The sequence below is a fragment of the Onychomys torridus genome, chromosome 4, assembly GCF_903995425.1.
Source record: "Onychomys torridus chromosome 4, mOncTor1.1, whole genome shotgun sequence".
NCBI classification, from domain to species: Eukaryota; Metazoa; Chordata; class Mammalia; order Rodentia; family Cricetidae; genus Onychomys; species Onychomys torridus.
Genome location: NC_050446.1, coordinates 95,302,005 through 95,329,932, shown reverse-complemented (window position 1 = coordinate 95,329,932; position 27,928 = coordinate 95,302,005). Strand labels below are relative to the sequence as shown.

Sequence of the window (27,928 nt, the reverse complement as noted above, 5' to 3'; positions counted from 1 at the left end):
TTGCGCCTGTGTGGAATGCAGGATCTCAGACCCACAGAATCAGCACCTGCAGTTGGTAATATTCCCAGTGGTTCATACTCATCTGAGTGGCTACTAAAGATCTCCCAAAGATCACTCTGGTTAATCCTTTGGCTAAGATAAATATCTATTCTTATCAGTTTAAGAATCTCCCAAATAAAATTTAAAGTTAGCTGGGTCAGTGGTGGTGGTGATATTGCACACCTTTGATCACAGCACTTAGGGAGGCAGAGAGAAATGGATCTCTGAATTTAGGCCAGCCTGATGTACAAAGCAAGTTCTAGGGATACGCAGAGAAACCCTGTCTCAAACAAAACAAAACAAAAAATTTAAATTAATGAAAAAAATCATCATCCAAAAATTGTAATGATAAAATGTAAATACTCATTATTCACTTCTTCAAAAAGCATAATTATGCATGTAATAAAAGTGCATACCCTAAAGCTATTTGGGGGAAGTAAAATTAAGGAAGGTTTTAATTGTCCTCAACATTTTACTATATATCATTTTTTTTAAATTTTGTGTTAATGTTCATGATAAGAAAGAGCTCATGGAACTAGAGTATAAATTGCTACAGCCTTTCTCCAGACCATTTAATTGTGTATATTAAAATTAAACAAAACAAAAACCAACCAGACAAAAACAAAAACAAAAAATATCCCTAATCACTGACTCATTTAAAACACATTTGTTGAAGATCTGCCATGTGGTAGGCATACCAAAGATCCCTTATCCTCACAGAGCCTAGAGTTTAATGAGGAAGATGGGGGAAGAATACAATACATAAATTATGTTATTATATTTAAAATAGTGTGCCTTCAGTTGTAGGAATTTATCATAGGAAACTTACATTAGAAATAATAGAAAAGTTTGGCTGAAATAAATTATTTATATAAAAGAGAAAAAAATAGAAATAATTTAAAATAAGGTATTGGTTAAATAAAATATACATTCATTTAATGATGTCCTAAATAAACCTTAATATATTCAGTTAAGTATTAGTTAAAGCATATATTAATGTATTCATATATATCTTAATATAACAAAGCTAATAATATATCATGAAATAAAGTCAGTGCACTTGTATAATCTATGTATTCAGGAGGCTGAGGCAGGAAGATTGCTTGACTTCAAATGTCCAAAGCTACCCTGAAAAACACAGTAAGACTTTGCCTCAAAAATCAATAAGGAGTTGGGGATTTAGCTCAGGCCCTGGGTTCGATCCTCAGCTCTGGCAAAAAAAAAAAAAAAAAAAAAACCAATAAAGAATAAAAATGCACATATACACACAAACAAATGTAAGAAAATAGTCAAAGGAAATTCTTGGGGCTGGAGAGATGGCTCAGCAGTTAAGAGCACTGGCTGTTCTTCCAGAGGACCCAGGTTTGATTCCTAGCCAGTTCCTGGGATCTGATGCCCTCTTCTGACCTCCAAGGGAACCAGGCATGCACATGGTACACATATATACATGCAGGCAAAACACTCATTAAAAAAAAAAAAAATAAGTAAACCTTCATAAAATTAAGGAAAAGAAAAGAAGTGCCTGGGTTGGTGAGATGACTCAGCAGTAGTCACCTGCCAACAAGCTTGATGACCTGAATCCAGCCCTTAGGACGGATCCATACGGTGGGAGGAGAGAACCAACTCCATGGAGTTGACCTCCTTTGACCTCCACACAAATGCCATGGTATATGCATCCCTACCACATATCACAAAACACTTTATTCTTATAAACAGTAAGCTTTGTTTTATAAGGCTTGGTTTTCCTGACACATAACTACATTACTTACTTTGAATTTACCAAATCTAGTGAAAACAAAAGCAAACACACACAAGTAGCATTTCACTGAATTGACTTACCACAATGTAGTGGTCAGTAAGGAGAATGAAAGACGCCAAAGGATCAAATGTGAGATGTGAGTGCTCTTGAGCAGAAAAAATGTGGTCAACACTCTTACTTCTTCCAGCAGAGTCCTAGGTAGGAACAAGCCAAGAAGCAACTTACAGGCGTAGATATGTGTAGGTTCTGGTTATACACCTATGTACTGTTTCCCAACAACAAAGGCTTCCTGGGCTTGAGGACCTGCCTTGTCTTCCCACACTAAAGCTGAAGGCTGAATCTGAAGGAGATGGGGTTGAGGAGCTGCACCCAGGAGAAGCAGTGGTGGGGCCCAGACAGCAAGGAGAAGAGAAAATGAGAAGTAAAGAGCAAGAGGATGGCACATGCCTTTAAACCCAGCACTCGGGAGGCAGAGGCAGGCGAATCTCTGAATTTGAGGTCAGCCTGGTCTACAGAGTGAGCTCCAGCCAGAACTATATAGTGAGATCCTGTGTTAAAAAAGGAGGAGGAGAAGAAAAGGAAGAGGAGGAAGAGGAGAAAAAGGGAAGGGCTACAGACATAACTCAGTTGGTAAAATGCTGCTGCTAAAGCAGTCCCCAAATTGAATCCCCAGAATCCATACAAAAAGCCAGAAATAGGCTGTAGGGATGATATAATCATGAAGACTAGGGTTTGGATACTACCACTCACATGACAAGCTTCGTATCCTGCAAATGCCTTTTAACTACGGCTCTGAGGGAAATGATACACCTTTTTCAAGCCTCTGCACGTACAGGTGCACATGCTGGTACACACTTACACTGACATAAACACGTACAGACATAAATAAGTAAATAGTCAGCCAAACAAACAAATACATCTGTAACGGCAGTCGAGGGCGGAGGGGAGAAAGAGAGCTTGAGCCCCAGAATTCACTGGCTGGCCAATTTAGTCACATCAGTGAGAGACCCTGCCTCAAAAAACAAAGTAGTGGTTGAGGAAGTAGACTTCAGTGATTGAAGTCCTTGTGCAAAAGGTAATTTGAACTGATACCAAAAACTCACATATGAGTGGGCATAGTGGTCTGCCTGCCTGTAATTCCAACCTCAGAAGTCAGAAGTGGAATCCTCAAGCTAAGGAGACATATCTGCAAGCTCTGGCTTTGATTGAGAGACCCTGTGTAGGGAAAAGGGGCCAGCCAAAGAAACTCACCCTGGTCCTGAAACCAGAGCTAGTGAAAGAAACCCACTCTGGCCCTAAGAAAGAAACACTTTAGACCTGAACCCAGAACCAAAGAAACACACCCTGACCCTGAAACCAGAGCCAAAAACAACAAAAACAAAAACAAACAAACAAACAAACAAACAACAACAACAACAAAACCCCATACTTTGTCCCTAGAATCAGAGCCAAGTGAAAGAAATATGCCCTGGTCATGAAATTAGAGCCAAAAGGCTAAAAAGGACCAGTGAAAGAAACAAGTTTGGCCCTGAAATCAGAGCCAACTCTGCTCCTGACCAATGAAACTAACCAATCCCTGAGCAGGAAATCTTCTTCCTGGAGAAATTCTGCCCCTAAGAAGCCCTATATGAGCTCCTCTGCCTGTTCAGTTGTGGGCTGTGCTTTCCCACCCTGGCAGAGGTAGCCACTCTCCTGGACTCCTCCTTCCCAAATAAATCTCTTTCTCAAAAGAGTTGGGTGAAGATTTTTTCACCTGCTGCAGAGCAGAAGAATCTTTGCTGGGACATTCCCTTAGGGGGACAGAGCAGAAAAAAGTAACATCTTTTTGGCCAGAGCCAGAGGAGACTGCGACATTTCTGCAGGGGTTTCCTCTCTAGCAGAGTGAAGCACAAGAAGCAACATCTTGGACCCGAGAGAAGAGGCAGAGCTCTGCTGGGAAGCCCCCTTGGGGGAGAGAGGGCAGAGTAAAGCTCAGCTGTAAGGCTCTCTCCAGGAGAGGAGCAGAATCTGCACCCCAGATTCGGGTATCACCTGACTTCCAGACAAGTCAGGATACCTCTCCCTCCAGAGCTGAGCTGTCCTATTGCGGCTCCAGCCTTAGAGCTGTCCTGTTGCAGCTCTGTGTATAGCCTGACTTCCTGACAAGTCAGGAGACCTTTCCCTCCAGAGCTGTAACACCCACACCCTATCTCAATAAATAAGATGGAAGAACAAATAAGGATAACTCCCAGCATCAACCAAGGGCTTTCACATGCATGCACACCCATATGCATGTATTCCTGCAAGGACATAACAAACATGCATACACACACATACAGATCACATCTATGAAAATTGGAAATCTTTTTTTACAAGATAAGGTGAGAAGGAGGAGAACAATAAAGCAGGGTGAGGAGAAGGTCTACACCTTAAAAGAAAAGGAAGAAACTGCAAGGCAGATCTCTGAGTTTGAGGCCAGAGTGAGATCCAGGACAGCCAGGGCTACACAGAGAAACCCTGTCTCAAAAAATCAAAAACAAAAACAAAAAAAGCAGGTGGACCTCTGTGAGTTCGAGGCCAGCCTGGTCTACCAAGTGAGTTCCAGGAAAAGGCGCAAAGGCGCAAAGCTACACAGAGAAACCCTGTCTCGAAAAACCAAAAAAAAAAAAAAAAAAAAAGGATAGAATTTTACCATTAATGAGTGAAAGAACCAAGTTACCTATTTAATATCGGGTAGATTGAATTATTTTGAGATAGTATCTTATATTACCTGGCTGACCTCAAACTCTTGGTCCTCTTCCTTCAGTCTCCTGATTAGTTAGAATTACATGTATGTGCTACCTAAACAGGCCTTAGCAGATTAATTTTTTGTTGTTGTTTTGGTTTTGTTTTGTTTTTCGAGACAGGGTTTCTCTGTGTAGCTTTGCGCCTTTCCTGGAACTCACTCGGTAGCCCAGGCTAGCCTCTAAATCACAGAGATCCATCTGGCTCTGCCTCCGAGTGTGCCACCAACGCCCCGCGCAGATTAATTTTTTAAAGTTATAAATGTAAGACTGAAAACAGATCAGTGATTGCCTGGGGATAAAGATAGGAGGAGGCAGGTCACAAGGAACAAGAAAACTTTTGGGGCCAGTGAGATGGCTTAGTGGGTAAAGGGGCCACCAAGCCTAAACCTGAGTTAGATTCTCTCATGACCCACACGGTATATTTGAATGAGAACCAGCTCCCATAAACTGTCTTCTAACCTCCATAATTGCATCATGGTGCCTACTTCTCCCTGCCTAGACACATAAAATAAATAAATAAAATGTAACTTCCAAGAGAACAAGCTAAATATCCTGTATTCTACCTTTGTTTACTGTTTATCAAATTTGTTTATTACCAACTGACTAGCAATAAAATCCAAATCAGAGTTCACTGTAGCAAGAGCCCAATTAATAACACAACAAACCAAAAATGACTGATTTACCTGGACGGATACTTCTATGGTGTGTGTCCCATTACTGTAGCTTTTAGGGTTCCACTTCAGTATGAAGATAGGACCAGACAGATGAGCAGCCTGGCCTACATTAACTCCATCGATCTTAACAGTGACGGAAGCGATGGGGGATAAGGAAAAGGCCAGTACTCTAAAATGAGAGCATACAGAAAATGCATGATTTTAGGTACAGGGCATTGTTTTCATAGGGAACAACTGTACTGTAACCTGAGAGCATCTGAGTGCAGGCAGAGCCGCACTGCGCAACTGCAAAGACCTTGTATAATCCGGCAATGACCTGCTAAGAAATTAGAAACTACTCTTTTCTCTCTCTCTCTCTCTCTCTCTCTCTCTCTCTCTCTCTTTCTTTTTTTGTCATGTTAAGGACATGCTAGGCAAGTGTTCTACCACAGAATTACACCCCAAGCCCCAGAAACTATTATTTTTTCAGAAAGCAAAATCAGTTTCTTTTCACAAATCTACCTAGAGTAGATTAAAAATTCTTTCTGAAGGAATTCCTGAATTCCTAGTTTTACTCTTAGGAAGAGAATACCAAGTAGATACTACACCCTGTTAATCCAATGTCAAGCTTATAATTCATTTATTTGGTTCCTGACGTACTGCGCAGAAAAAACAAGGCCGTAACCAGAGCTGAGCCGTTAGGCCTTTCAGATACCACCTAGCACTGATATCCAGATGCCATTCAAAATATGATGTCTTTTATCCTAGCAATCCAGAGGCAGAGGCCAAGCCTAGCTTATATAGTGAGTTCCAGGATAGCCAGGGCTACATAAAGAGACCTTGGGGTGGGGGAGTAATTTGTTTAGCTCCAAAAATAAAAAAGTAATCAGTCTTCATCCACATTCATAAGAGAGGGCTGCTGAGACAGCTCAGTGGATAAAAAGGCTCCCCATCAGGCCTGATGACGTGAGTTCAAGCCTCAGAACCAACTCCTAAAAGTTGTCCCCTCACCTGCACGGTGTGCGATGACAGTTGCATGCTCCTCCCCCAAATAAAAATACTAAGTAAAATTTTACATTCCTGAAAAATTTCACCCACTTCTACAACATTATCATTTAAGCAAGGGAAGGACATACTTTTACCAGATGTTCATCCTCAAATAAGAACAATCCTAACATTTCATAAAGAAAACAAAGTTAAAGTGTGACATGTTCTCTGTGCACAAAGGCAGCAATCTGCTCAGTCTGTGGCTTATGAGGAGGACAACATTCAAACCTGTCTGTTTGGAGAATGGGCAAGCACACTTCGCATCCCATCCCCGAGCTCTCCCAGAGCTGTGGTTTTGGACTGCTTGTGTCTGCCTCAGCCTCTCAGCTGCTGTCACTATGCCTGGCTTAGATTACTTTTCAAAATAAAGTTTTAAAAAATATATTTTTTAAAATGATCTTCCCTTTGAAAGATGTTTTTCAAAAATAATGTTTCATTAGAATTCTATTAACTGCCAGGCAGTGGTGGTGCACACCTTTAATCCCAGCACTCGGGAGGCAGAGGCAGGCAGATCTCTGTGAGTTCCAGGCCAGCGAGGTCTACAGAGTGAGTTCTGGGACAGGCAAGGCTACACAGAGAAACCCTGTCTTGAAAAGCCAAAAAAAAAAAAAAAAAAAAAAAAAAAAGAAAAAAGAAAAAAGAATTCTTTTAACAAACGTCACCAAATCTATACATAAACTATATTTTGAATTTCATCAGGATTATACAATCTGCTTTTTTGGCAGGTTATTCAGCAAAATGGGGGGTGGTGGTCCTGATGTATAATACAAATTTCTAAAAGTAGGCTATGTGGGGTTGAGGCACAGCTTTGTGGCAGAGCAGCTGGCTCACAGGAACCATGAAACGCGGCTGGAAAGCATCTCTGCTGGGTCCTATTTCCAGCTACCCCCCCTCCTGTGCTTCCCCACTGCTCCCCAGCCCCCACCAAGCAAGCACACCCTGCTGAGCAGACTCATCCCAGGCAGCCACACCATTGTTTTAATGAACTGAACTGAAAGTTTTGAAACATCCTCTCCCCACCCACCCATCCCCGTGCTGGCCTCTGCTAGGGTATAATTCTGGCTTTGACTTTTTATAAACAACTCTTCTAGAGATCTTCAGGTTTAAAGGGCTCTCCTTTGTCCTTAATTGTAGTGGTCTGCAACTTTCTGGTGTGGACTATAACATATAAGACCCTAATTTGATCCCCAGCCCTGCAGATAATTAATAAATATGAATAAATAAATACAGATTATAAGGTACTAAATAAAGTAAACTCTGAACCACTGAAGCATACCTGATGTGTGTTGAATGGAAGAGTCTTTCTAGTGGTTCATGTTTAGCACAACTATAGAGGAGTGACTTAGGATTGGTGATAAGAACCACCGGCCACTTGTCAAAGGTTACATCCGCAAAGCTAAAGAGGTCATGATCAAAGGCAAAGATCCGGTACCTGGAAGCCATAGGAGAGTAAGGGAATTTAGTTACTTCTTATTCTAAGCTTGAAGGTAGACTAATGATGTAGCTCAGTTGCTGGAGTGCTTGCCTAAAATACAGGAAGCTCTGGGTTCTCGAACCAGGTGTCACACACCTGTAATCTTGACATTCAGGAGGTAGAGGCAGGAGGATCAGAAGTTTGTGGTCATCCTTGGCTAGATAGTGAGCTACAAGGCTAGCCTGGGCTACATGAGACTCTGTCTCAAAAAGAGGGGAGGAATTTGAACAAATGTAAAAAAACCCCACAAAACTAGCACTTTTTTATACGATAATTTGAGATAGGGTGAGGTGGTTCCCGGCTCCTTCGCTCTTTCCTATAGCTTTGTCCTTCACACCTGCCAGCTGGGCTGGGCTCTGACTGAGGTAATGAACCTAATAGTGTCCCAGAACAATGCCTGCACTCTTTGATTTCAAAATAAATGCCTTTGAAATTAGTTCACTTTATTTTAAACAGTACTTTTAAGACTATTTTGAACCTGAGGTGTATATCATAAGATACAGCATTCAATCAATGCTACATTAAATATGAACTCTCATTTATATGAAGAATTTAAATTATTATTACAACAATAACTAGAATGTCAGGAACAAAATTCAAGGAGAAAAAATTCCCAGTCCCAGTGCACCTAAGAGTTTGGTCCATAGACCAAGTCCACACCAACACCATGTTTTTAATGGTGAGATCTGGACACTGTTAAAACTCTCACAATTCTCATGAACACTGGAGTTCAAAACTACATAGTAACCCAGCTGTGGTGGCTCCTACCTATAAACCCAGCCCTTGAAAGGAGGAGTCAAGAAGATGGTGAATTTGAAGCTAGCCTAGGCTACAGAGTGAACCACACTAAAAAAAAAAAAAAAAAAAGCCAAATATGGTGGTGTATGCCTGTGGTCCAGCACTCAGGAGGCACAGGAAATGGACTACCACAGTTGCTAGATTGGCCTAGTCTAAATAGCCAGTATCAGGCTAGTTAGGGGCTATATATTGAGAGTGTGCCTCAAAAGAAATAAAAGAAAGAAACAACCCTACATTCTAATGGACGTGTCTTAAAATTTTACACAGCATAGTGATGGTAAATATCAGTGCTACAGGGGCTGGAGAGATGGCTCAGTGGTTAAGTACACTTGCTGCTCTTGCAGAGGACCTGAGTTCAGTTCCCAACACCTACATGGTGATTCACAACCATCCCTTGCTCCAGTTCCAAGAAATCTGTTCTCCTTCTCACCTCTGTAGGCAACATGCATGCACATGGTGCACATCTATGCATGCAGGCAAAGCACTCACATAAAATAAAATGATTACATCTAATAAAAAAATAATTAATTTTAAAAAATCACTGTTATAACAAGGTTTTGCATAATGGAAAAGATTGCCAGATACTTATTAACTGACAACTTGACAGAACCTAGAGTCACCTGAGATGGGTTTCTGGGCATTTGTGGGGGAATATTTTAATTCTGTTAAGTGAAGTGGGAAGAACTCCCACCCCCACCCCATTGTGGGTGCCATTTTCTGGCTGGGATCAAGGATGACATAAGTGAAGGGAGCTGAGCATTCTGCATTCTCTTCTTGACTGTGGACAAGATGTGATGGGCTGCTTCCTGCCTTGATTTCCTCAGCATGATGGACTGTCACCTTGAGCCAGAATAAACTTTCTCCCTAAGCAGCTTTGTCAGAGTATTTTATCACAGCAATAAGCAAAGAAATTGAGACATACATGTTACTTTAAAAGCCAGGCGGTGGTGGCACAGGTCTTTAATCCCTGTACTCAGGAGGCAGAGGCAGGTGGATCTCTGTGAGAGGCCAGCTGGTGCTACAAAAAGAGTTCCAGGACAGCCAGGGCTGTTACACAGAGAAACCCTGTCTCAGAAAACAAAACAAGGGCTGGGGAGATGGCTCAGCGGTTAAGAGCACTGGCTATTCTTCCAGAGGTCCTGAGTTCAATTCCCAGCAACCACAAGGTGGCTCACAACCATCTGAATGAGATCCGGTGCCCTCTTCTGGCCTGCAGGGAGGGATACATGCAGACATTATACCGTACATATAATAAATATATAAATCTTTAAAAAAAATAGAAAACAAAACAAAACAAATCAAAAAATGAACAAATATTGAGTTAGGGCTGATATACACTTATAATCCCAGCACTTGGAAGGCTGAGACAGAAGGATTAAAGGTTAGCCAGGGCTACATAGTGAGAACTATCCTCCAAAATAACAAACCAAAACAACAGAATTATCACAAAATTTTCCTGGGATCACCCTCATATCAATAAGTGTCACTGTTTTAGCAAAATGTGTGTAAACTTCATATGTAGGGAAGTTTCCTTACCTTCTATTGTCTTTCCAGTCTCCCACCTCAAGTTCCAAAGTGCCTGTAAAGTGACGAGTGTGTAAAACGGGCATCAGTCCACCAAGTGTGTGGAGGTGCCCACACAAATAAGCTGTGGCCGAACTAAACAATGAAAAATAAACAGAATAAATGAACAAAGACAAACCGCATGCCAAATTAATAAGAAAGCCTCTTCAGAGAAGCAAGTGGGTTCAGCAATGGGAAGTAACCAGAAAGAACCAGTTCAGGTCCAGAGGTCTGCCTCACCTCATCACTGTCCGGACCCCTGGGGGTGGAGAAACAATAGTAGATGTTGTAAAGTGTCCGAACCAAAGCGTCTGGTTGCTCTGACTACTTTCCTTGGAGAACGATAATAGTTCCTCCATTTGTTTCTGAAACGGGAGAAAAATGGAAGGATCTTTAATTGGGGCTCAGGCTAAAATCCAGTGCCAACAGTTTAAACATTTCCCCTAACGTTTATAACAATAATCACATTGTCTCTGTAGCCCCAATTCCGCTAGGTAATGACCTAAATGAATCTCTGTCAGCTTCAAACTGTTTTCATTTACATTATAATCCGCTTGATTCTGAGATGACTGTAGTATGCAGGACAAGCACTACCTGCATTTGATGTATATGAAACTGAAGAATAAGTTAGTTACTCTTTTCAGGGCTAGGAATGTGGCTCAGGGTTAGAGCTTTTGCCTAGCAGCATGAATGAGGCCCTGGGTTCAATCTCCAGTGTCAGGAATGGGGGAGAATAATTATCCCCTTAATGAGACAACTAATAGTTTTGTATACTACTACATCACAATTCCTAAAAGAGACTATGCCAAAATTCTGAAACATACATGTTATATGCCCACACAAAAACCTAAATGTTTTTTTTTTTTAAAGATTTATTTATTTATTATGTATACACTGTTCTGTCTGCCAGAAGAGGGCACCAGATCTCATTACAGATGGTTGTGAGCCACCATGTGGGTTGCTGGGAATTGAACTCAGGACCTTTGGAAGAACAGTCAGTGCTCTTAACCGCTGAGCCATCTCTCCAGCCCATCCTAAATGTTCTTAACAGCTCTATTCAATATAGTCAAATATTAGAAACTCCAACAAAGCATCATATACCCACACAATGGAATACTACTCAGCAGTAAGAAGGAAGAACTACTGACAGACACAGGGACATGCACACATCTCAGAAGTGTCACGCTGAGCATAAGAAGACAAACCCAACAGTGCATAGTGTAGGATCCCATTTACCTACAACTTTAGACTAAGTAAAGCCATGCTGGGAGAAAGTCAATCCCTTGTACCATGGGAGTAAAGACAGACAGATTCCACAAGAAAACTTCCTAGGGTGGTAGACAAGTCCTAAGCCCTGACTGTGAGAAAGCAATAACAGCATACACCTTTGTAAATTCTTCAAACACTCAAAACGAGTGTATTTACCATATTTAAAACACCTCATGATTCTGGTTTCAAAATACAATTTGCATATACAGAATATGCATTTATAAAGTATATAACATACTTACAGTAACAAATATTTGGGCCTTACCCTTTCTATTTTGGTAAAACCAGGGTAAGACTAGGGAGACTCAGGGGCTGGAAAGATGGCTCAATGGTTAAGAGCAATTGTTCTTACAGAGGACCTGAGTTCAGTTCCCAGCACCCATATGGTGGCCCACACCATTTGTAACTCCTATTCCAGATCTGGTGCCCCCTTCTGGCTTCTATGGGCACTGCATGCACATGGTATATATGCTCTCATACACATAAGACAAAATAAATAAACCTAAAATAACAACAAAAGACCAAGGATTCTGTGTTAGGTAACACTACAATTGATTATTATGTACTTGATCTGTGCATTGTATATTTAAAACTCTTATTCTAAGGAAAAAAAATTAATATAAGTTCACCAGCTCACTAAAGGCACTTGGTAATTAGGAAACAAAATATAACTTTATCCTGTATTCTTCACTTCTAGAACCTTCACATAACTCTGAACCTCTTTCAGTACTTGGCAAATCCTATATGTACTATAGTTTTTCTTTGAACTGGTTATATGCTTTAATACTAGAGGAAACACTCAGGAACGAACTTGATCTTATTTCCTTTTACTCCTATAAACAAGCACATGTATCTCATGTAAGAGCATGTGCTCACCAAATAAGGAACTGGCATTTGTTGTACTTAGACATAATGAGAGCTTCCCAGACACGCCTTTGTAAACAACGGTTTTCACTTAGCCTGGCCAAAATGCTTAAGTTGCTCTCTTCTTAGAGAACACACAGACCACTAACTAGCACTGGCAATGGTGGAGATTTAACGATATACCACATAATATACCAAGCTTGCTGAGCACAGCCTGTTCTTAATATATATTTAATAAACGTTTGCTAAATAAATATAAAAAGTGAGAGGGTTGGGGATTTAGCTCAGTGGTAGCAAGCGAAAGGCCCTGGGTTTGATCCTTAGCTCAAAAAAAAAAAAAAAAAAAGTGAGGTGCTGCCTTCCCAACTTTTTTAATAACAATAGGGTCAGTAGCAACAATTCTGAAGTAGCTAGTAGCATCTAGACATCTTTGTAACAACAGTAAAATCTAGCATATCTAGATAAGAGCATGTTTGCTTAAGGTAACTAAATGGTCCAAACATATTCAAGGTAAGCTTCAAAGGGAAGTGAATTTTTTCAACTCATACCTCATCTAAGATTCCAAAGAAATTATAGGGTCTCTTAGGCCCTGGCCTTTGGGTGGCATCCACAGAGATGAAAGAGTAGTTGCCAAACGGAGTACTGTGGACATAATGGAAAGAGCCGTCCTTACGCACAGCAGAGTATTTCCTAGAAGACACAGACAGGATGACTTTAGTGCAATTATTAAAAGAGTGAATTTCATGTCAGAATAGAAATAAAAGCTCATCAAGAAAAAACTCTGGGGTTGGGGATTTAGCTCAGTGGTAGAGTGCTTGCCTAGCAAGCGCAAGGCCCTGGGTTTGGTCCTCAGCTCCTGGGGGTAGGGGGCCCACAACAAAAAAAAAACCCTCCTTCTAGTCAAGAGGATAGAACCTCTGGTCTGAACAGAGACCTAACATTCCAACCTTCCTTCTAGTCAAGAGGATAGAACCTCTGGTCTGAACAGAGACCTAACATTCCAACCTTCCTTCTAGTCAAGAGGATAGAACCTCTGGTCTGAACAGAGACCTAACATTCCAACCTTCCTTCTAGTCAAGAGGATAGAACCTCTGGTCTGAACAGAGACCTAACATTCCAACCCTCCTTCTAGTCAAGAGGATAGAACCTCTGGTCTGAACAGAGACCTAACATTCCAACTAGACTAGATCAATCACCTACCTGGCCAAGGGAACTCCCCCAGGAAGGCAGAATCACTTTAAGCCATGCTATTAGAAAGAGATATGCACATTTTTTTCATTAATTTATTTATTGGGTTGTTGGAGTTTTTGTTTTTTGTTGTTGCTTTTTGTTTGTTTGTTTGTCTTTTTTGAGACAGAGTCTCACTGTGTAGCCCTAGCTGGCCTGGAACTCACTATGTAGACCAGGCTGGCCCCAAACTCACAAGAGATCTGCCTGCCTCTGCCTCCTAAGGGCTGGGATTAAAGGCCTGTGCCACCATGCCCGGTTTGCACAAAGCCCTGGGGTCAATACCCAGCAGAACAAACACCTGGAGAAAAGCTTGGGACTTTTATCAAAAATCTACCCCTGGAGGGGTTGAGGATTTAGCTCAGTGGTAGAGCACTTGCCTAGCAGGCGCAAGGCCCTGGGTTCGATCCTCAGCTCCAGGAAAAAAAAAAATCTACCCCTGGCAATTATTCTGCAAACTAAGTTTGAAAACCAATGGGGGCTGGAGAGAGGCTCAGTGGTTAAGAGAACTGGCTGTTCTTCCAGAGGTCCTGAGTTCAATTTCCAGCAACCACATGGTGGCTCACAACCATCCATAATGAGATGTGGCGCCCTCTTCTGGCCTGCAAGCGTACATGTAGGCAGAACACTGTATACATAATAAATAAATTAATCTTAAAAAAAAAGAAAAAGAAAAGAAAAGAAAGCCAGTGGAATGGACCTGCAACCACAGCCCATCTTTTAAGAGCATTTCACTCCTTTTTATAAGGCTTTTTCCGTGTCCATCCTGTGACGATCTCTACCTTTTCTGACTTCTTGTAGTGAGTCTCCTGTGACCCAAACAATGCAGCATTTCATCAGCCATTCCTTCACATTCTTTTCTAATGCTTTCCTGACACCCCTTCTCTCCCTTAAGTATTAACAAGATAAGTTCCTTGAAGGCAGGGGCCATTTGTAAGCACAGCTCTTCTACCCCTGAGACCACACAACTAGTGAAGAGATCTTATCGAACATCTAGGACTCGATTACATGACGAAGCACGATAAAACTCCTCAATAGCCTGGAGCTGAAAGTGAAATTGCACCCAAAAGAGTATCCCAACACACTTAGACTAGAGACTGCTTCTAATACAGAGGTTCCCAGGCAAAGTCACCTTCAGGACATATGAAGAAAATGTAATGTTTATATTAGTCAGATGAAAGGATATAACAGCCATGGATAACCACTGGTCTCTGCGGCCACTCCAGAGGCTGACAGAATCAGCAGCTCAGTATTCTGAAAACCCACTGGCCTCAGTAGTCCAGCTACAAGCTGTGATCTAAATGACTTCTACTTCGTAGGAGTGAAAAACCAAAGGAACTAAAGGAAGCTGGGTGTGGCAGCTCACACCCTAATCCCAGCATTCCTAAGGTAGAGGCAGGAAGATCTCTGTGAGTTCCTGATCTACATAGTGAGACTATTTCAAAAGAAAGAAAGAAGCTCAGTGGTAGAGCGCTTGCCTAGCAAGCACAAGGCCCTGGGTTTGTTCCTCAGCTCTGGAAAGAAAAAAAAAGGAAGGAAGGAAGGAAGGAAGGAAGGAAGGAAGGAAGGAAGGAAGGAAGGAAGGGAAAGAGAGAGCCAGGTATGGTGGCTCATGCCTACACTCTTAGCACAAGAAAGGTTGAGGCTGGAAGGAGAATTAGAAGTTTCAGACCAACCTAGGAAATACAGCAAAATCTAAAAAGAATCAAAGCAGAGAAAAATATTTTTTAAGAAGGGCTGATTATAACATGCGCGCGCGCGTGCGCGCGCGCACACACACACACACACACACACACACAAGCTCATTTTCTAAATTAGCCAAAGTTCTTTAAACAGAAATTTCATCTGCTAAAAATGATTTCATTCATTCACTGGATGGACCATACCCTCCTTCTGACAGACTGTACTTAGTGGTCTGTATTACATTCATTTTCATTTGGGTACCTGTAATAATTCGTGATGCTCTCCAGACTTGGAATGTTATATGCATCTAAAAGAAAAAAAGCAAACATTCATCTATGCAAAAAAAAAAAAAATGCTAACATGTCAATGACATAAGAATACAGTACTTTCAGGGGTTGGAGATTTAGCTCAGTGGTAGAACATTTGCCTAGCAAGCGCAAGGCGCTGGGTTCGATCCTCAGCTCCAAAAAAAGAATACAGTACTTTCTATAACACTTTAAATGGCAGAGTGCCACTCAACTGGATATATTAGTAACTGTAACTTCACCAAACTCAGATTGTCTGGAAGCTTTAAGGCACCTACTATACTGAAGAATAGTAGGCACATTGTAGTTTTGATCAGAACAAGTCCCTTTGAAAGTTCTAAGACTAGACTGCTGCTGCTGCTTGCCTAGAGCTTGCTAGGTAGCTCATGGTGGCCTCAAACTCACATTCATCCAGCCTCCCTGGTGCTGGGAGGACAGGCATGTGCTATCATACCAGTCATGTTGCTGCTGTTTCAACCATGGGATTACAGAGGCAGAAAGAGATGAATCCATGCCTGATCTATACATCCACCACCAGTGCTTCTAAACAGTCTAGTCCAGGCTGGCCCAGAACTCCCTATTCTAGAGAGAATACCTTGAATCTGTCTGTGATGCTCTTGCCTCTGCTTCAGGAATGTTGCCACACCCGGTATGCAGTTTTGGGGAATCCAACCAAGTGTGGCATACATACTAGGCAAACACCCTACCAACTGAGCCATCTTCTCAGAGTCAGTTCTACGGATTCTGACAAACACACAGTGGTGTATCACAATCAACATGGAGCAGTTTAATCACACCCAAAATTTTCTTAATGCCTTTAAAATCAGTTTCTCCTTCTATCCCTACCTCTGGCAACCACTTCTGCCTATAGTTTTACCTTTTCCTGAATGTCATATAAATGGAATCATAAACCGGGCGGTGGTGGCCCACGTCTTTAATCCCAGCACTTGGGAGGCAGAGCCAGGCAGATCTCTGTGAGTTTCGAGGCCAGCCTGGTCTCCAAAGCGAGTTCCAGGAAAAGCGCAAAGCTACATAGAGAAATCCTGTCTCGAAAAACAAAACAAAACCAAAAAATGGAATCATACAGTATGAAGATGTAGATTTAGCTTTTTTCATTTAACAAAATGTAGGGTTTTGTTTGTTTGTTTGTTTGTTTGTTTGTTTTAAACATCTACCCACAAGAATTTCTGAAGAATTCTTTCTTCTGTGTAAAGAAGAAAACATCATACCAACTTTCACCTGAAAGGCTCAGAGTGACATCTAAATGTTTCGGATTTTTTTTTTTCTTTTTGAGACAGGGTCTTGCTATGTCACCTAGCTGACTTAGAACTTGATATATAAACTATGCTGGCCTCAAACTCACAGACATCTACTGGCCTCTGAAGTTTTAATATTATATGTTAAATGTTTAATATCATATGGCCTTCACTATATCTAAATTTATGTTACAAATTCCATTTTATAACTTTATAATCTAAACTAGAAAATCTATGTTTCTGAAGGGAACACACACACACACACACACACACACACACACACACACACACATGATTCTGTTTGGCTCTTGGCTTTTACCATGATTTCCTTTGATATCCAGCCACTTGGTTTTCTCCATGACTCTTGTCTTCTTCAGGATTCTCTGGTAGGTTTGCCATTCTACTTCGTGTTGTCTGGATCCCAAGTGTTCCTTTGTTTTGGCATCTGTCAGGTCTCCTGTGGGTTTACACAGAATTGACCTGCAATGTACAGTAAACTCCAGGGGATTCTAACAAACAAGCATGCCGAAGGAACACAAATTCTACAACTACTCAGCGCACACACATAAAATCAATTAAGAGTCCACATATGTCCAAAGTGAGCCATCTACACTAAAAAGACTGTCTCAGCAAGGGCTCTACTGTTATAGGTTAACCAATGTTTATGCAGTCTGTTGTGATATTAGAAATGAGTTGTAAACAAAAGTCTTAGAGAGGACAGTACAAAATTCATCACTAGACTAAATGAGACTCCTTTATGAGATGTTGCAACATTCTGGCTAGTGACTATTACCTATTGCAACAGTTGTTTTCCAAACCCCAAATCAAGATTTACGCTGTGACCAAGCAGCATTATTTTCAGAGCCCATATGGCAAGTGAGGTTTGAACAATGCAATGCCAAAATTCTTTGAGGAAACAGAACACCTGAAACAGGGGCCTATTCATTATCTGAGGACTGATAGCTCATCTTTTATTTATTTTTATTTTTATTATACAGTATTCTGTCTGCATGTATGCTTACAGGCCAGAAGAGGGCGCTGGATCGAATTATGGATGGTTGTAAACCACCACGTGGTTGCTGGGAACTGAACTCAGAACCTCTGGAAGAGCAGATAGTGCTCTTAACCGCTGAGCCATCTCTCCAGCCCCTGATACCTCATCTTAAGAGTGAATGTGTTTCAGTAGAGAGTGGCGGCTGAAACACCCAATAAAATGAACAGATTCACCTTGGTACTTTTTCTCTGATCCAGACTTTGGGGGCACATGTGCACAGGTTGGAAGAGTATAGGAAATATAGTCTGAAAACTACCAAGGGATGAAGTCTCTTGAATCCTCAAACCAACTGAAAACATAAGGTTAACCTCTTTGTACAGGAAATGTTAGTTAGCAAAGGAGAACTGTTGACTCCTGGTTAAAAGACTTTTCCTAATTCTCAATCTCAACAGGACATCAGCCACCATCAACACACACACATACACACACTCAACACACACACACACACACACACACACACACACTCAGACACACGACACAAATATGGCAGATAACACTTGGTCATAAGCGCATCACAAGCCTTATACCTACTGCTTTGAGAAAACCTTGAGATGGCAAAGCATTTAGCCTGGATCCTGACTCTGACTCCATTTATCAACCGGTAAAGGCAATTACAAAGTCCAATTGCCTGTACCTCAAAGGGCTCCCTGTCGGCTGCGTTCACAGCGTTCCCGACACCCCCAAGCGACCTGCTGCTGCCCATTCTACCACCACGGACCACAGAACACTACCACCACAGCACAGGAAGCCCCCCTACCAGTGGCCAGGACAAGAGCAGGTTGAATGGTGTCAATAGTTTCCGAACAGAACTTCTCTAAGTCCAACGCTCTGCCTGGATCTTGAAACCTGCTCAGGTGAATGTCGGATATCTGTCAAAAGCAGGCAGTGGACAGAGACACATTATCTGAGTCACTTAGAGCCTCACGGACAGGGGTGCCCCAGCAGCTCTCGCGTGCGGCAGGGGAAGAAAAAGATGCAGCACGGGACCCCGGGGAAGGAGCGAGCTAGCGGGGCGCTGACCCCGCAGTCTGCTCGCGACGGAGGCCCCCTGCTGGGCTGGGCTCCCCGCCCCAGCGCCCTCCCTCGCCTCCCGCAGCCTCCAGCCGCGTCACCTGGAGACCCCAGAAGACGTTGTGGGCTCCTGATCCCGGGGCGGGGTGCGGCCTCTGGACGTCTCGGGGCTTCGGCAGCGGCGAGGGCGGCCCAGCCAGGCCGTAGTGTTCCAACAGCAGCGCGGCCAGCGCCGCCGCCGCCAGTCCCGCCACCACCCGGAGGGCCAGCACGCCGGCCATCGCGGCGCAGCCCGGGTGCGCTCCGGCCCGCACTTCCGGCCTCTATGGCCGCCTGCCCGCCGCCGCAGCCGCCGCACGTCGTCCCAGCCCCGGCCTCCGCGGCCCCGCCGCCCGGCTCCCCCGCGTTTGCCAGCGTAGTGAGGATCAGGAAGAGCAAAGCGAGGGGGGTGGCCGGGAGGCAGCACGTCACCTAGCTCCTCCAGGGTCAGGCATCCCTGACCTCCGCGGTGCGCCGCCTCTGCACCTGTAAAGCGAAGTTAATGATACCTTCCGTGCGTGCAGGATGCTTGTGAGAATCAAAGTATGTGCGAGGACGCCTCTTAAAATACAAATGCGACAGGTGGCTCACTCTGGATCCTTCTGGAATAAAATAGACCCACGGGATTTCTTATCTTGTGAAAATTATCTTTTCCCTTAACCTGATTTTATATGTACTCATTTATATGGTATTGTGGCACTGTGATATGCCTGTCAGTGTTTCCTACAGGAGAATTAGATTCTGGTCCTGGCCTTAATTTATCTAACCCTTATTATTGGTTGTCAACTCTCTATTATGAATTGCTATTCAGAAAAAAATATTCTTATACAAAGAGCTTTTAAAAGATTTATTTCTTTGGAATATATTGTCAGTGTTGTAATTTATGCCAATTTCAATTCGTTAGGCATCTCTGGAAAAATAAGCCATTGATGTAAACAGAAAACATAAGGAAGCATAAGAGCTGGCTGGGTTCCCAGTACCTACATTAGGGGGCTCCAGTTCCAGGGGATACATCGCCCTCTTCTGGTCTCTGTAGACACTGAATTGCACAAACCCATTCTCAGAGACACACATATAATTAAAAACAAAAATAAAATATTTTTAGGTGGGGTGTGGTGGTGCACGCCTTTAATGCCAGCACTTAGGAGACAGAGGCAGGCGGAGCTCTGTGAATTCGATGCCAGCTGGGTCTACATGAGTTCCAAGACAGCCAGGGCTATGTAGAGAGATCTTGTCTCAAAACAACATAATTATAAACTATTTTTAAAATATTTTTATTTTATGTGTATGAGTGTTTTGCCTGCCTGTATGTCTGTGCACCACGTATGTGCAATGTCCATGGAGGCCAGAAGAAGGCATTGGATCCCCTAGAAGTGGAGTTACAGATGGTTGTGAACTAACTACTATGTATGTGCTGAGTATTGAATCCTGGTCCTCTACAAGAGCAACAAGTACTCTTAATCGCTGAGGCATCTCTTCAGCCGATAAAGATAAAATGTTTAGCTGGGCGATGGTGGTGCACACCTTTAATTCCAGCACTCAGGAGGCAGAGGGAGGTGGATCTCTGAGTTCCAGGCCAGCCTGGTCTAGAGAGTGAGTTCCAGGGTTACACAGAGAAACACTGTCTCAAAAAAAAAAAAAAAATGTTTTAAAAAAATAAAACTGGAGCCGGGCAGTGGTGGCGCATGCCTGTAATCCCAGCACTTGGGAGGCAGAGCCAGGCGGATCTCTGTGAGTTCAAGGCCAGCCTGGGCTACCAAGTGAGTTCCAGGAAAGTCACAAAGCTACAGAGAAACCCTGTCTCAAAAAAGAGCACTGGTTGCTTTTCCAGAGGCCTGAGTTCAAGTCCCAGCAACCACATGGTGGCTCACAACCATCTGCAATGAGATCTGGCTCCCTCTTCTGGCCTGCAGGGATATATGCAGGCAGCACACTGCATAATAAATAAATAAATATTTAAAAAATATATCATGAAAGAAAAAATCACATCATAGCTAGGATGAACTTACGCCAGGGATGAATAATTTACCCAACATGAGATACACAGAAAGTATGAGCACTCAGCTGGGCATGGTGGCACACCTTTAGTCACAGTCCTGGGGAAGACAGATAGCAAGTTCCAGGCCATGGAGGGCAACATAATGATATTCTGTCTAACCAGACAAAGAAAAGCCAACAAAAGAACACCCTACTTTTTATATGTAATATTATAATAACAATATCAATTAAAATTCAGCAATTAATTTTAAAAAGCTGGGCATAGTGTTGTTTGTGTCCCTTTATTCCCTGCATTACAATAGAGGCAGGTGGGTCCTCTGAGTTCAAGGGCAGCTTCTAGGACAGCCAGGGCTATATAGAGACCCTGTCTCAAAACAAAAACCCAAAGTGATAACTTCAGAACCTGACTACAGGCTGCTTGTCTGAGGTTTTGAGCTCAAGATAAATTAATCTTGTGTTTACATTTTTATCTTATCCAAATATACAGTAATTATTTAAAAACATTCCAAGATGAAAAAAAAAAAACCAATAAGACCTAAAACACTTCTGATCTCAAACATTTTAGATAAGAATACTCAACCATTGATTTAAAAAAAAAAAGACAAGAACAACAAAACTGTACTAGGGGCTGAAGAGATGTCTCTCAGTGAAGAACACCTAGATGAACTCATGCAAGCCCACATGCATACTCACACATACAAATAAATCTTTAAAATGAATCAACTCTACCTATCTTAAGTGAAAAGGTTATTTTTTGTAGGGATAATAAGGACTCTCAGATTCTAAATGGGACTGGGAACAAGCTTAATAAGATCTGCAGAGAACAAAGAAGTCTTTTGGCAAGTCTTGATGGACACTGTCTAAGGATACCAAGCAGTAATAAGCTCTAGACACTTGGTTGGGAATGCTGTTGCCCGAAAAGACTTCCATAGGAAAGACTGTATACTGATCCCTGATCCCTTCCCCCCAAGATGAAAGTGCTTTAGTATCCAAGATCATCACACACATAAATTCACTTAGCTATTACCAAACACTGTATTATAAGAAACCAGGCATCCTGGGCTCTAGGTAATGTCTCATTAATTTTGACAACCATCATAAAGGCATCTTTTTTTTGTAGATGAGGAAACCAAGTCTCAGCTAATTCTCCTAAATTTCTTTTTCTTTTTCTTCCCTCCAGCCCCCGCCATCAGAGCTGAGGACTGAACCCAGGGCTTTATGCTTGCTTGCTAGGCAAGTGCTTGACCACTGAGCTAAATCCCCAACCCCTCTCCTAAATTTAAAAACCAGTTAGTAGAAAAAAATAAAATATACTGAATCCCAGTGACTTTGCTTCTAGAGGCTAGGTATACAGCCAATTATTCCTCCCACAGGAAGAAAAGGCTGGTTGGGAAAGCAGGAAGACATTGAAAATGCTTATCTTGCAGAGCGGTGGTGGCGCACACCTTTAATTCCAACACTTGGGAAGCACAGCCAGGCGGATCTCTGTGAGTTTGATGTCAGCCTGATCAGAGTGAGATTCAGGACAGCCAGAGCTGCACAGAAAAACCCTGTCTCTAAAAGAGAAAAAAAAGAAAAGAAAAGAAAAACAAAAAAACAAAAAGGAAAATGCTTTTCTTAAAAGATGGACAGATTTTTAAAAAATAGACTTTTGTGGGGCTAGAGAGATGGCTCAGCAGTTAAGAACACTAGCTACTCTTTCCAGAGGACCCAGGTTCAATTCCCAGCACCCATGTGGTGACTCACAACCATCTGTAACTGGTTTCAGTGGTTCCACCCCTCTCTTCTGGCCTCCTTGGGTACTGAACATAGGTGGTACATAGACATACATGGAGACAAAACATCCATAGACACAAAATAAAAATAAATTAAAAAAATTAAAATTAGACTTTTACACTAGTACATACTTCTTGTAAACAAACAAACAAACAAATTAGAAACTAGAAAGTACAAAATATAATTTCCAGTTTTGAAACCAAAAAAGAAAAAGAAATCTAAAAAGTCACCCATACCTACCTGAAACAAAAAGGTATGTTTTATAGGGACATCAATGGCTCATTTCTGTGTGAGGCTGGAGACAAAATTAAAAAGATCTTGGTGATTGTGCTGGCTAGTTTTGTCAACTTGACACAACCATAGTCATCCGAGAGGAGAGAACATCAATTAAGAAAATGCCTCCACAAGATCAGGCGGTGGGCAAGCACATAGGGCATTTTCTTTAATCAGTGATTGATGGGGAAGGGCTCAGTCCATTGTGGTGGGCTCACCCCTGGGCTGATTGATGATCATGGTTCTTTAAGAAAGCAGGCTGAGCAAGCCTTGAACAGTGATGTGGAAGTGTAAGCCAAATAAACCCTTTCCTCCCCAAGTGACTTGGTGTTTGATTATGGCAATAGTAACTGTAAGACAATGACTAACATTCTTCATTAAAAATTTTTATTAACACAAAAATAATATTTTGGTGATTAGTGTTCTTCATTAAACATGTGTAATATAAAAATAGCTGGTTTTTTGTTTTGTTTGTTTTTTTTTTTTTTTTAGAACTCAGGGTTAAGTCCAGGATAATATACATGCTAGATAAACACTCTACCTCTGAACTATAACCCCAGTCTACAGGTGCATTTATTGGTTTGTCTGTGTGTGTCTATGGTGGTGGCGGCGGCGGCGGCGGCGGCGGCGGCGGCGGGTGGTGTGTGTGTGTGTGTGTGTGTGTGTGTGTTGCTAAGGATTGAATCCTTGAACATCCATTGTGCATGTTAATTAGATAAGTACTTTACAAGCCCAGCCTTAGTACACACACCTCTTTTTTTGGTCTTATAAAACATTTTTTTTTTAAGTCACTTGATTTTTTTTATCCAACAATGTATCTTCTCAAGATAGAAAGAATAATTCTACAACAGTTTTTCTGAAAGTTTACTTTCTCAAGATTGTTATGCCCAGATCATGACCCCAAAGAGACCATCATAGACCGTGGATGTCCAGAATGCAACAGCAAGGTTTATTTTGTTTAAGTTTACAAGTCTAGACAGGGAACTCGTTCCTACACCCAATACAGTGAGGCTGGGAGGAGTTGCTCTTTCTTTGTGTGGCTAGCTATTTAAAGGCTAAAACTGCAAGCCCTGAAGGTCAGTTGGGGGGTTGGCTTGGGTGCTACTGGGATCGGTTTGTTTTTATCTCTGTTCTCTTTTAATTGGGTAACCTTTGAATTTATTGGTTGGGGGTTACAATGATCATTTTGGGGGCTGTCCGGGACAAGTCCCAGGCTTTGTCCTTTAGCTGCCATGGACATAGTGAGGGGTCCCAGACAGTAAACACTTGGCTGAACTTTGAGCAGTCAGAGTACATGCAAAAAGGGATCTACTGCACGGACTATGTCTTCTGTTCACCACCCTCCCAGAACCTGCTTGCTCAAGTCTCAGGAAACTGCAATTGAGGCCTGATCCCTGAGAGAAGACTGAGCAGCCAGTTATGGCATCTGCTTGGGTCCTTTCAAAGATCACTTAAAACTCCTTAAAATAGGGGTTGGGGATTTAGCTCAGTGGTAGAGCACTTGACTAGCAAGCGCAAGGCCCTGGGTTAGGTCATCAGTTCCAGAAAAAAAAAAGAAGAAGAAAAATAAGACAAAATAACAATAAACTCCTTAAAATTACTGGACCCCCTCCCCAAGATCTTCTGCATATGTGGTTTGTGCCAATATTTACTAATTACAGTTTAAGATGGAGAAAATTTTTAATTAGCTTAAAATATTTTTATACAGGGTCACATGTGTTCTGCTTTGTGTTGCTTTGGACAAGGCCTCACTCTGTAGCTAGACTAACCTGGAACTATGTAGTTCTGCTGGCTTCCAACTTGTAGCAATCTTACTATCTCAGTTTCTCAAATGCTAGCGTTATAGTTGTAAACCACGGATGCCTGGTTTACAACCAGTTAAATGCAATGACCAATATTATTATTAATGTAAACAACACTTTTTTCTTTTTCTTTTTTTCTGTTTTTTTTTTTTTTTTTTTTTGAGACAGGGTTTCTCTGTGTAGCTTTGGAGCCTGTCCTGGAACTCGGTCTGTAGACCAGGCTGGCCTTGAACTCAGAGATCCGCCTGCCTCTGCCTCCCGAGTGCTGGGACTAAAGGCGTGCGCCACCACTGCCCCACTTTGGGTTATTCATTTTGTAAAAAAACAAAATCCAAAACAGATGATGTTCAATTAGTTCTTGATCCCCTTTGTCCTCCAACCCTGGTCTTGGTCTTGGGTGCTTCCTCAGGGTTCGGAACTATTCCTTCGCATCTAGACGCAGGAATGCATAAATATGTAGTTTGTATCAACTTCCCCACCCCCCTCAATGTTTCTAGATGTTTCCTTAACATCTACCGTGTTCTTTTCACGTTGTTTTCCATAAGGGCGTTGGATCCAGTTTGTCTTCCTGTACCGACAGATGGACTAGGTTTCCCGGTTTTTTCATCTCACCACGCCTACCTGGGTAAAGTGCTAAAGACAGAGCTGCGATGACTTCCCTCCGGGCTCAGCCTCGGGGAACCAAGGACTGAGCACCGGGGGGTGGGAACCTACGCCTGGCAGGTCGGGAGCCTGCTTCCGGGAAGCCGACCGGAAGCCGCTCCGGGTGCTGCGACAAACCTGACTTCAGGGGCCGTCGTAAAAGTGTCGTCTCCGGCGCGTCGGGCTGGCCACAGGTTTCCGCTCGCTGGCGGCCGGGGGTCGGGAACTGCGGGCGTTCGTTTCCCTTAAGATGGCGGACGACGAGACGGACGGCGCCGAGAGGATGGACGTCAGCCCCGAGCCTCCCCGGGCCTCTCAGCGGCCGACCTCGGTGAGTCTGTACCCGCTAGCGCCTTTTGTCCTCTCCCGCAAGTCTCCGGCCGCGCCTCGGCGGGTGTGGGGCTCGGCTTTCAATGGCGTGGCTGGGGAAGGGGAGTCCTAGGATTGAAGGCCTCCCTCCCCGCTATAAAGTTAGTGGCCACCTACACGCGTTTCTGCCAGCCAAGTCTACCGAGTATAATGACTGTCATCCATTCGTCTCAACGTGCTTAGACACGCATGTCTCTGTTTTGAAGTGGGAAGAACTCACGCTGTTATTAGGGGGTTTGCGGTAGGAGCTGAGGTGAGGTTGGAGAAGGCCATTTTTTCGGTGGACGCATTGCTGACCCTTCTTGTTGATAGGAGTCCAGGACGCAGCACCTAGTGTGAGATCGCATAGGTGGTTGGACTTGATAGTGGCAGTGAGTGTTGCAGTTGTCATCTTCAGAGGTCCAGTATAGTAGCGTCTTGAGAACTGCAGGTCTGGCCCCCAGTGAGGGAAATCTGCCATTTGTCACTACCTTTTAAATGTGAAGAAATGAGAGACAGACCGTCAACCAATGCTGGAATCTATACTTGGCTCTTGGATTTGGAAAGAATGAGAAGGCAGAGGTAGTGAACATGTTTGAGTCAATAGCCTGGGCTGCAGGGAGAATACTAACAGAGTAATCTAAAAGGTGTGGTGATGTTAGCAAATGTTCTGAGGTGGGCCCTTCGGACAACTAACTAGTGGAGAGAGATGCTTAAGAAGTACTCATTGTTGATCATGACATATTTTAATTAGTTTGCTTATAGCTGCATATGGAGAAGTATGGGACACACACACACACATACACACACACACACACACACACACACACACACACACCCAACACACACCAACACATTCTACACACACATACTTGTAATAAACTCATTCTGGACTTACTTTACCCCATCAGACACTTGAACGTTGTTTTATGAGACAAGAGAATGACTCAGAAATGAGTCAACACAGGGACTGGAGAGAGTGTCTGTAAGATAAAAACCTAACAGGGACAGAGTTGGAGTAAGGGTGTGTACTAGGTCAGCACTTGGCGGTCTTCCTCATCCATCCAGAAAAGCAGTTGAAAGTCATTTCACCCTGATAGTGAAGTTCAGATGAAAACAATTATAGAGATGCTAAGGGATGAGAAGCTAGAAAATGTTTCCAAGTAGGGAAGCTGTTCTTTGAGTGCTGGGGAGCAAACTCAAGGCTTTATGCACTGCTAGGCAAGGGCTCTTCTTGTGAGCTGTATTGCCATCCCTGCAGCATCTGATGCATAGGCAGAAGGACCACTTCAGTTCAGGAGTTCTAGGCAAGCTCTGGGCTAGACAGTGAAAACTCCGTCTGAAAACATAAATAGGAAAACGATTCACAGAATCATGTGCTTTTTTATGTAATCTATTGTAACTATGTTGCAGTCAGAAGAGTTGTAGTTTCCTATTGCCAAAGATGAGTAATGTTTATTTAAACCTTTGCCATATTAATTCTTTCCCACTAGCACCATTAAACCCCATTAATAAAACCATAAAACATTCATTAATTTGGAATTGGAGATAATGGTATAGAAATTGGACAAGAATCTGTAGCAAACACTCCTTTCAAAGAGTAATATATTTCTTTGGGCAAGACTTTTTAAAATTTACAAAGTCATGTAGCATCAGGGAACTCAGTTTAATGATACAAATAATATAAATGATCAAAGAATTTAGATTCTGCTGGGGTGGGGGGGGGGAGTGGTGAATGCCTTTCAGCACTTGGGAGGCAGAGGCAAGAGGATCTCTGTGATTTTTTTTTTCAGATCAGCCTGGTCCACAGAGCGAGATCCAGGATAGCCAAGACTACACAGAGAAACCCTGTCTCCAAAAAAAAAAAAAAAAAAAAAAAAGAACTTAGATTCAAGATAGGGTGGTATAGTAGATACAGACCTAGGACTGTGAAGCCTAATAACTCCTTTGGGTTTTTTTTTTTGGTTTTTTTTTTTGGTTTGTTTGTTTGTTTTTTTTTTTTTTTTTGGTTTTTTGTTGTTGTTGTTTTTGGCTTGAATCTTTCTACTTGACCCCAGAGATCATCCTACTTCCTGTACTGTTTAAAATTGCTGTTTTCCATTTTGTTCTCCCTACTTACTACCCCTGTTGTTAAGCCAAAGTTGCTTAGCTTGAGTCCTCAGCACCCCACCTCCATTTGATGAATTTGTGTCTCCAGTCGCTGCTGGGACTGGTGGAAACAAAGTCACAAATACAGGACAACTACAGAGCTCTAATAAGATCTCCGTCCATTAGAGTGCTGTT

The 27,928-nt window shown here is 42.5% G+C and overlaps 2 protein-coding genes across 4 annotated transcripts in view; one reads left to right on the top strand and one right to left on the bottom strand.

The window, feature by feature from the left end:
- The window catches only part of Tmem62 (transmembrane protein 62), a 30,612-nt gene extending 11,266 nt beyond the window's left edge, over positions 1-19,346 (bottom strand). For 2 of the 3 annotated variants that reach the window (XR_004944789.1, XM_036185790.1), the window contains exons 1-10: positions 18,869-19,346; positions 18,514-18,625; positions 17,022-17,159; positions 15,403-15,448; positions 12,780-12,921; positions 10,339-10,463; positions 10,072-10,194; positions 7,540-7,695; positions 5,247-5,406; positions 1,879-1,992 (exon numbers count right to left, since the gene is read on the bottom strand). Coding sequence is in view for 2 of the 3 variants with exons in the window: in XM_036185790.1 (XP_036041683.1) it covers positions 1,879-1,992; positions 5,247-5,406; positions 7,540-7,695; positions 10,072-10,194; positions 10,339-10,463; positions 12,780-12,921; positions 15,403-15,448; positions 17,022-17,159; positions 18,514-18,625; positions 18,869-19,048 (1,296 nt within the window). In the remaining variant the exon portion in view is untranslated. Of the gene's footprint in view, positions 1-1,878; positions 1,993-5,246; positions 5,407-7,539; positions 7,696-10,071; positions 10,195-10,338; positions 10,464-12,779; positions 12,922-15,402; positions 15,449-17,021; positions 17,160-18,513; positions 18,626-18,868 lie in introns of those variants that run through there. The other variant, XM_036185791.1, reaches the window with a different exon arrangement.
- A 6,073-nt stretch (positions 19,347-25,419) lies between these two features.
- Ubr1 (ubiquitin protein ligase E3 component n-recognin 1) overlaps positions 25,420-27,928 on the top strand; it is a 131,300-nt gene continuing 128,791 nt past the window's right edge. The window contains exon 1 of the mRNA XM_036185032.1: positions 25,420-25,628. Within this exon, the coding sequence (XP_036040925.1) occupies positions 25,548-25,628 (81 nt within the window). The 5' untranslated portion in view covers positions 25,420-25,547. The remainder of the gene's footprint in view (positions 25,629-27,928) is intronic.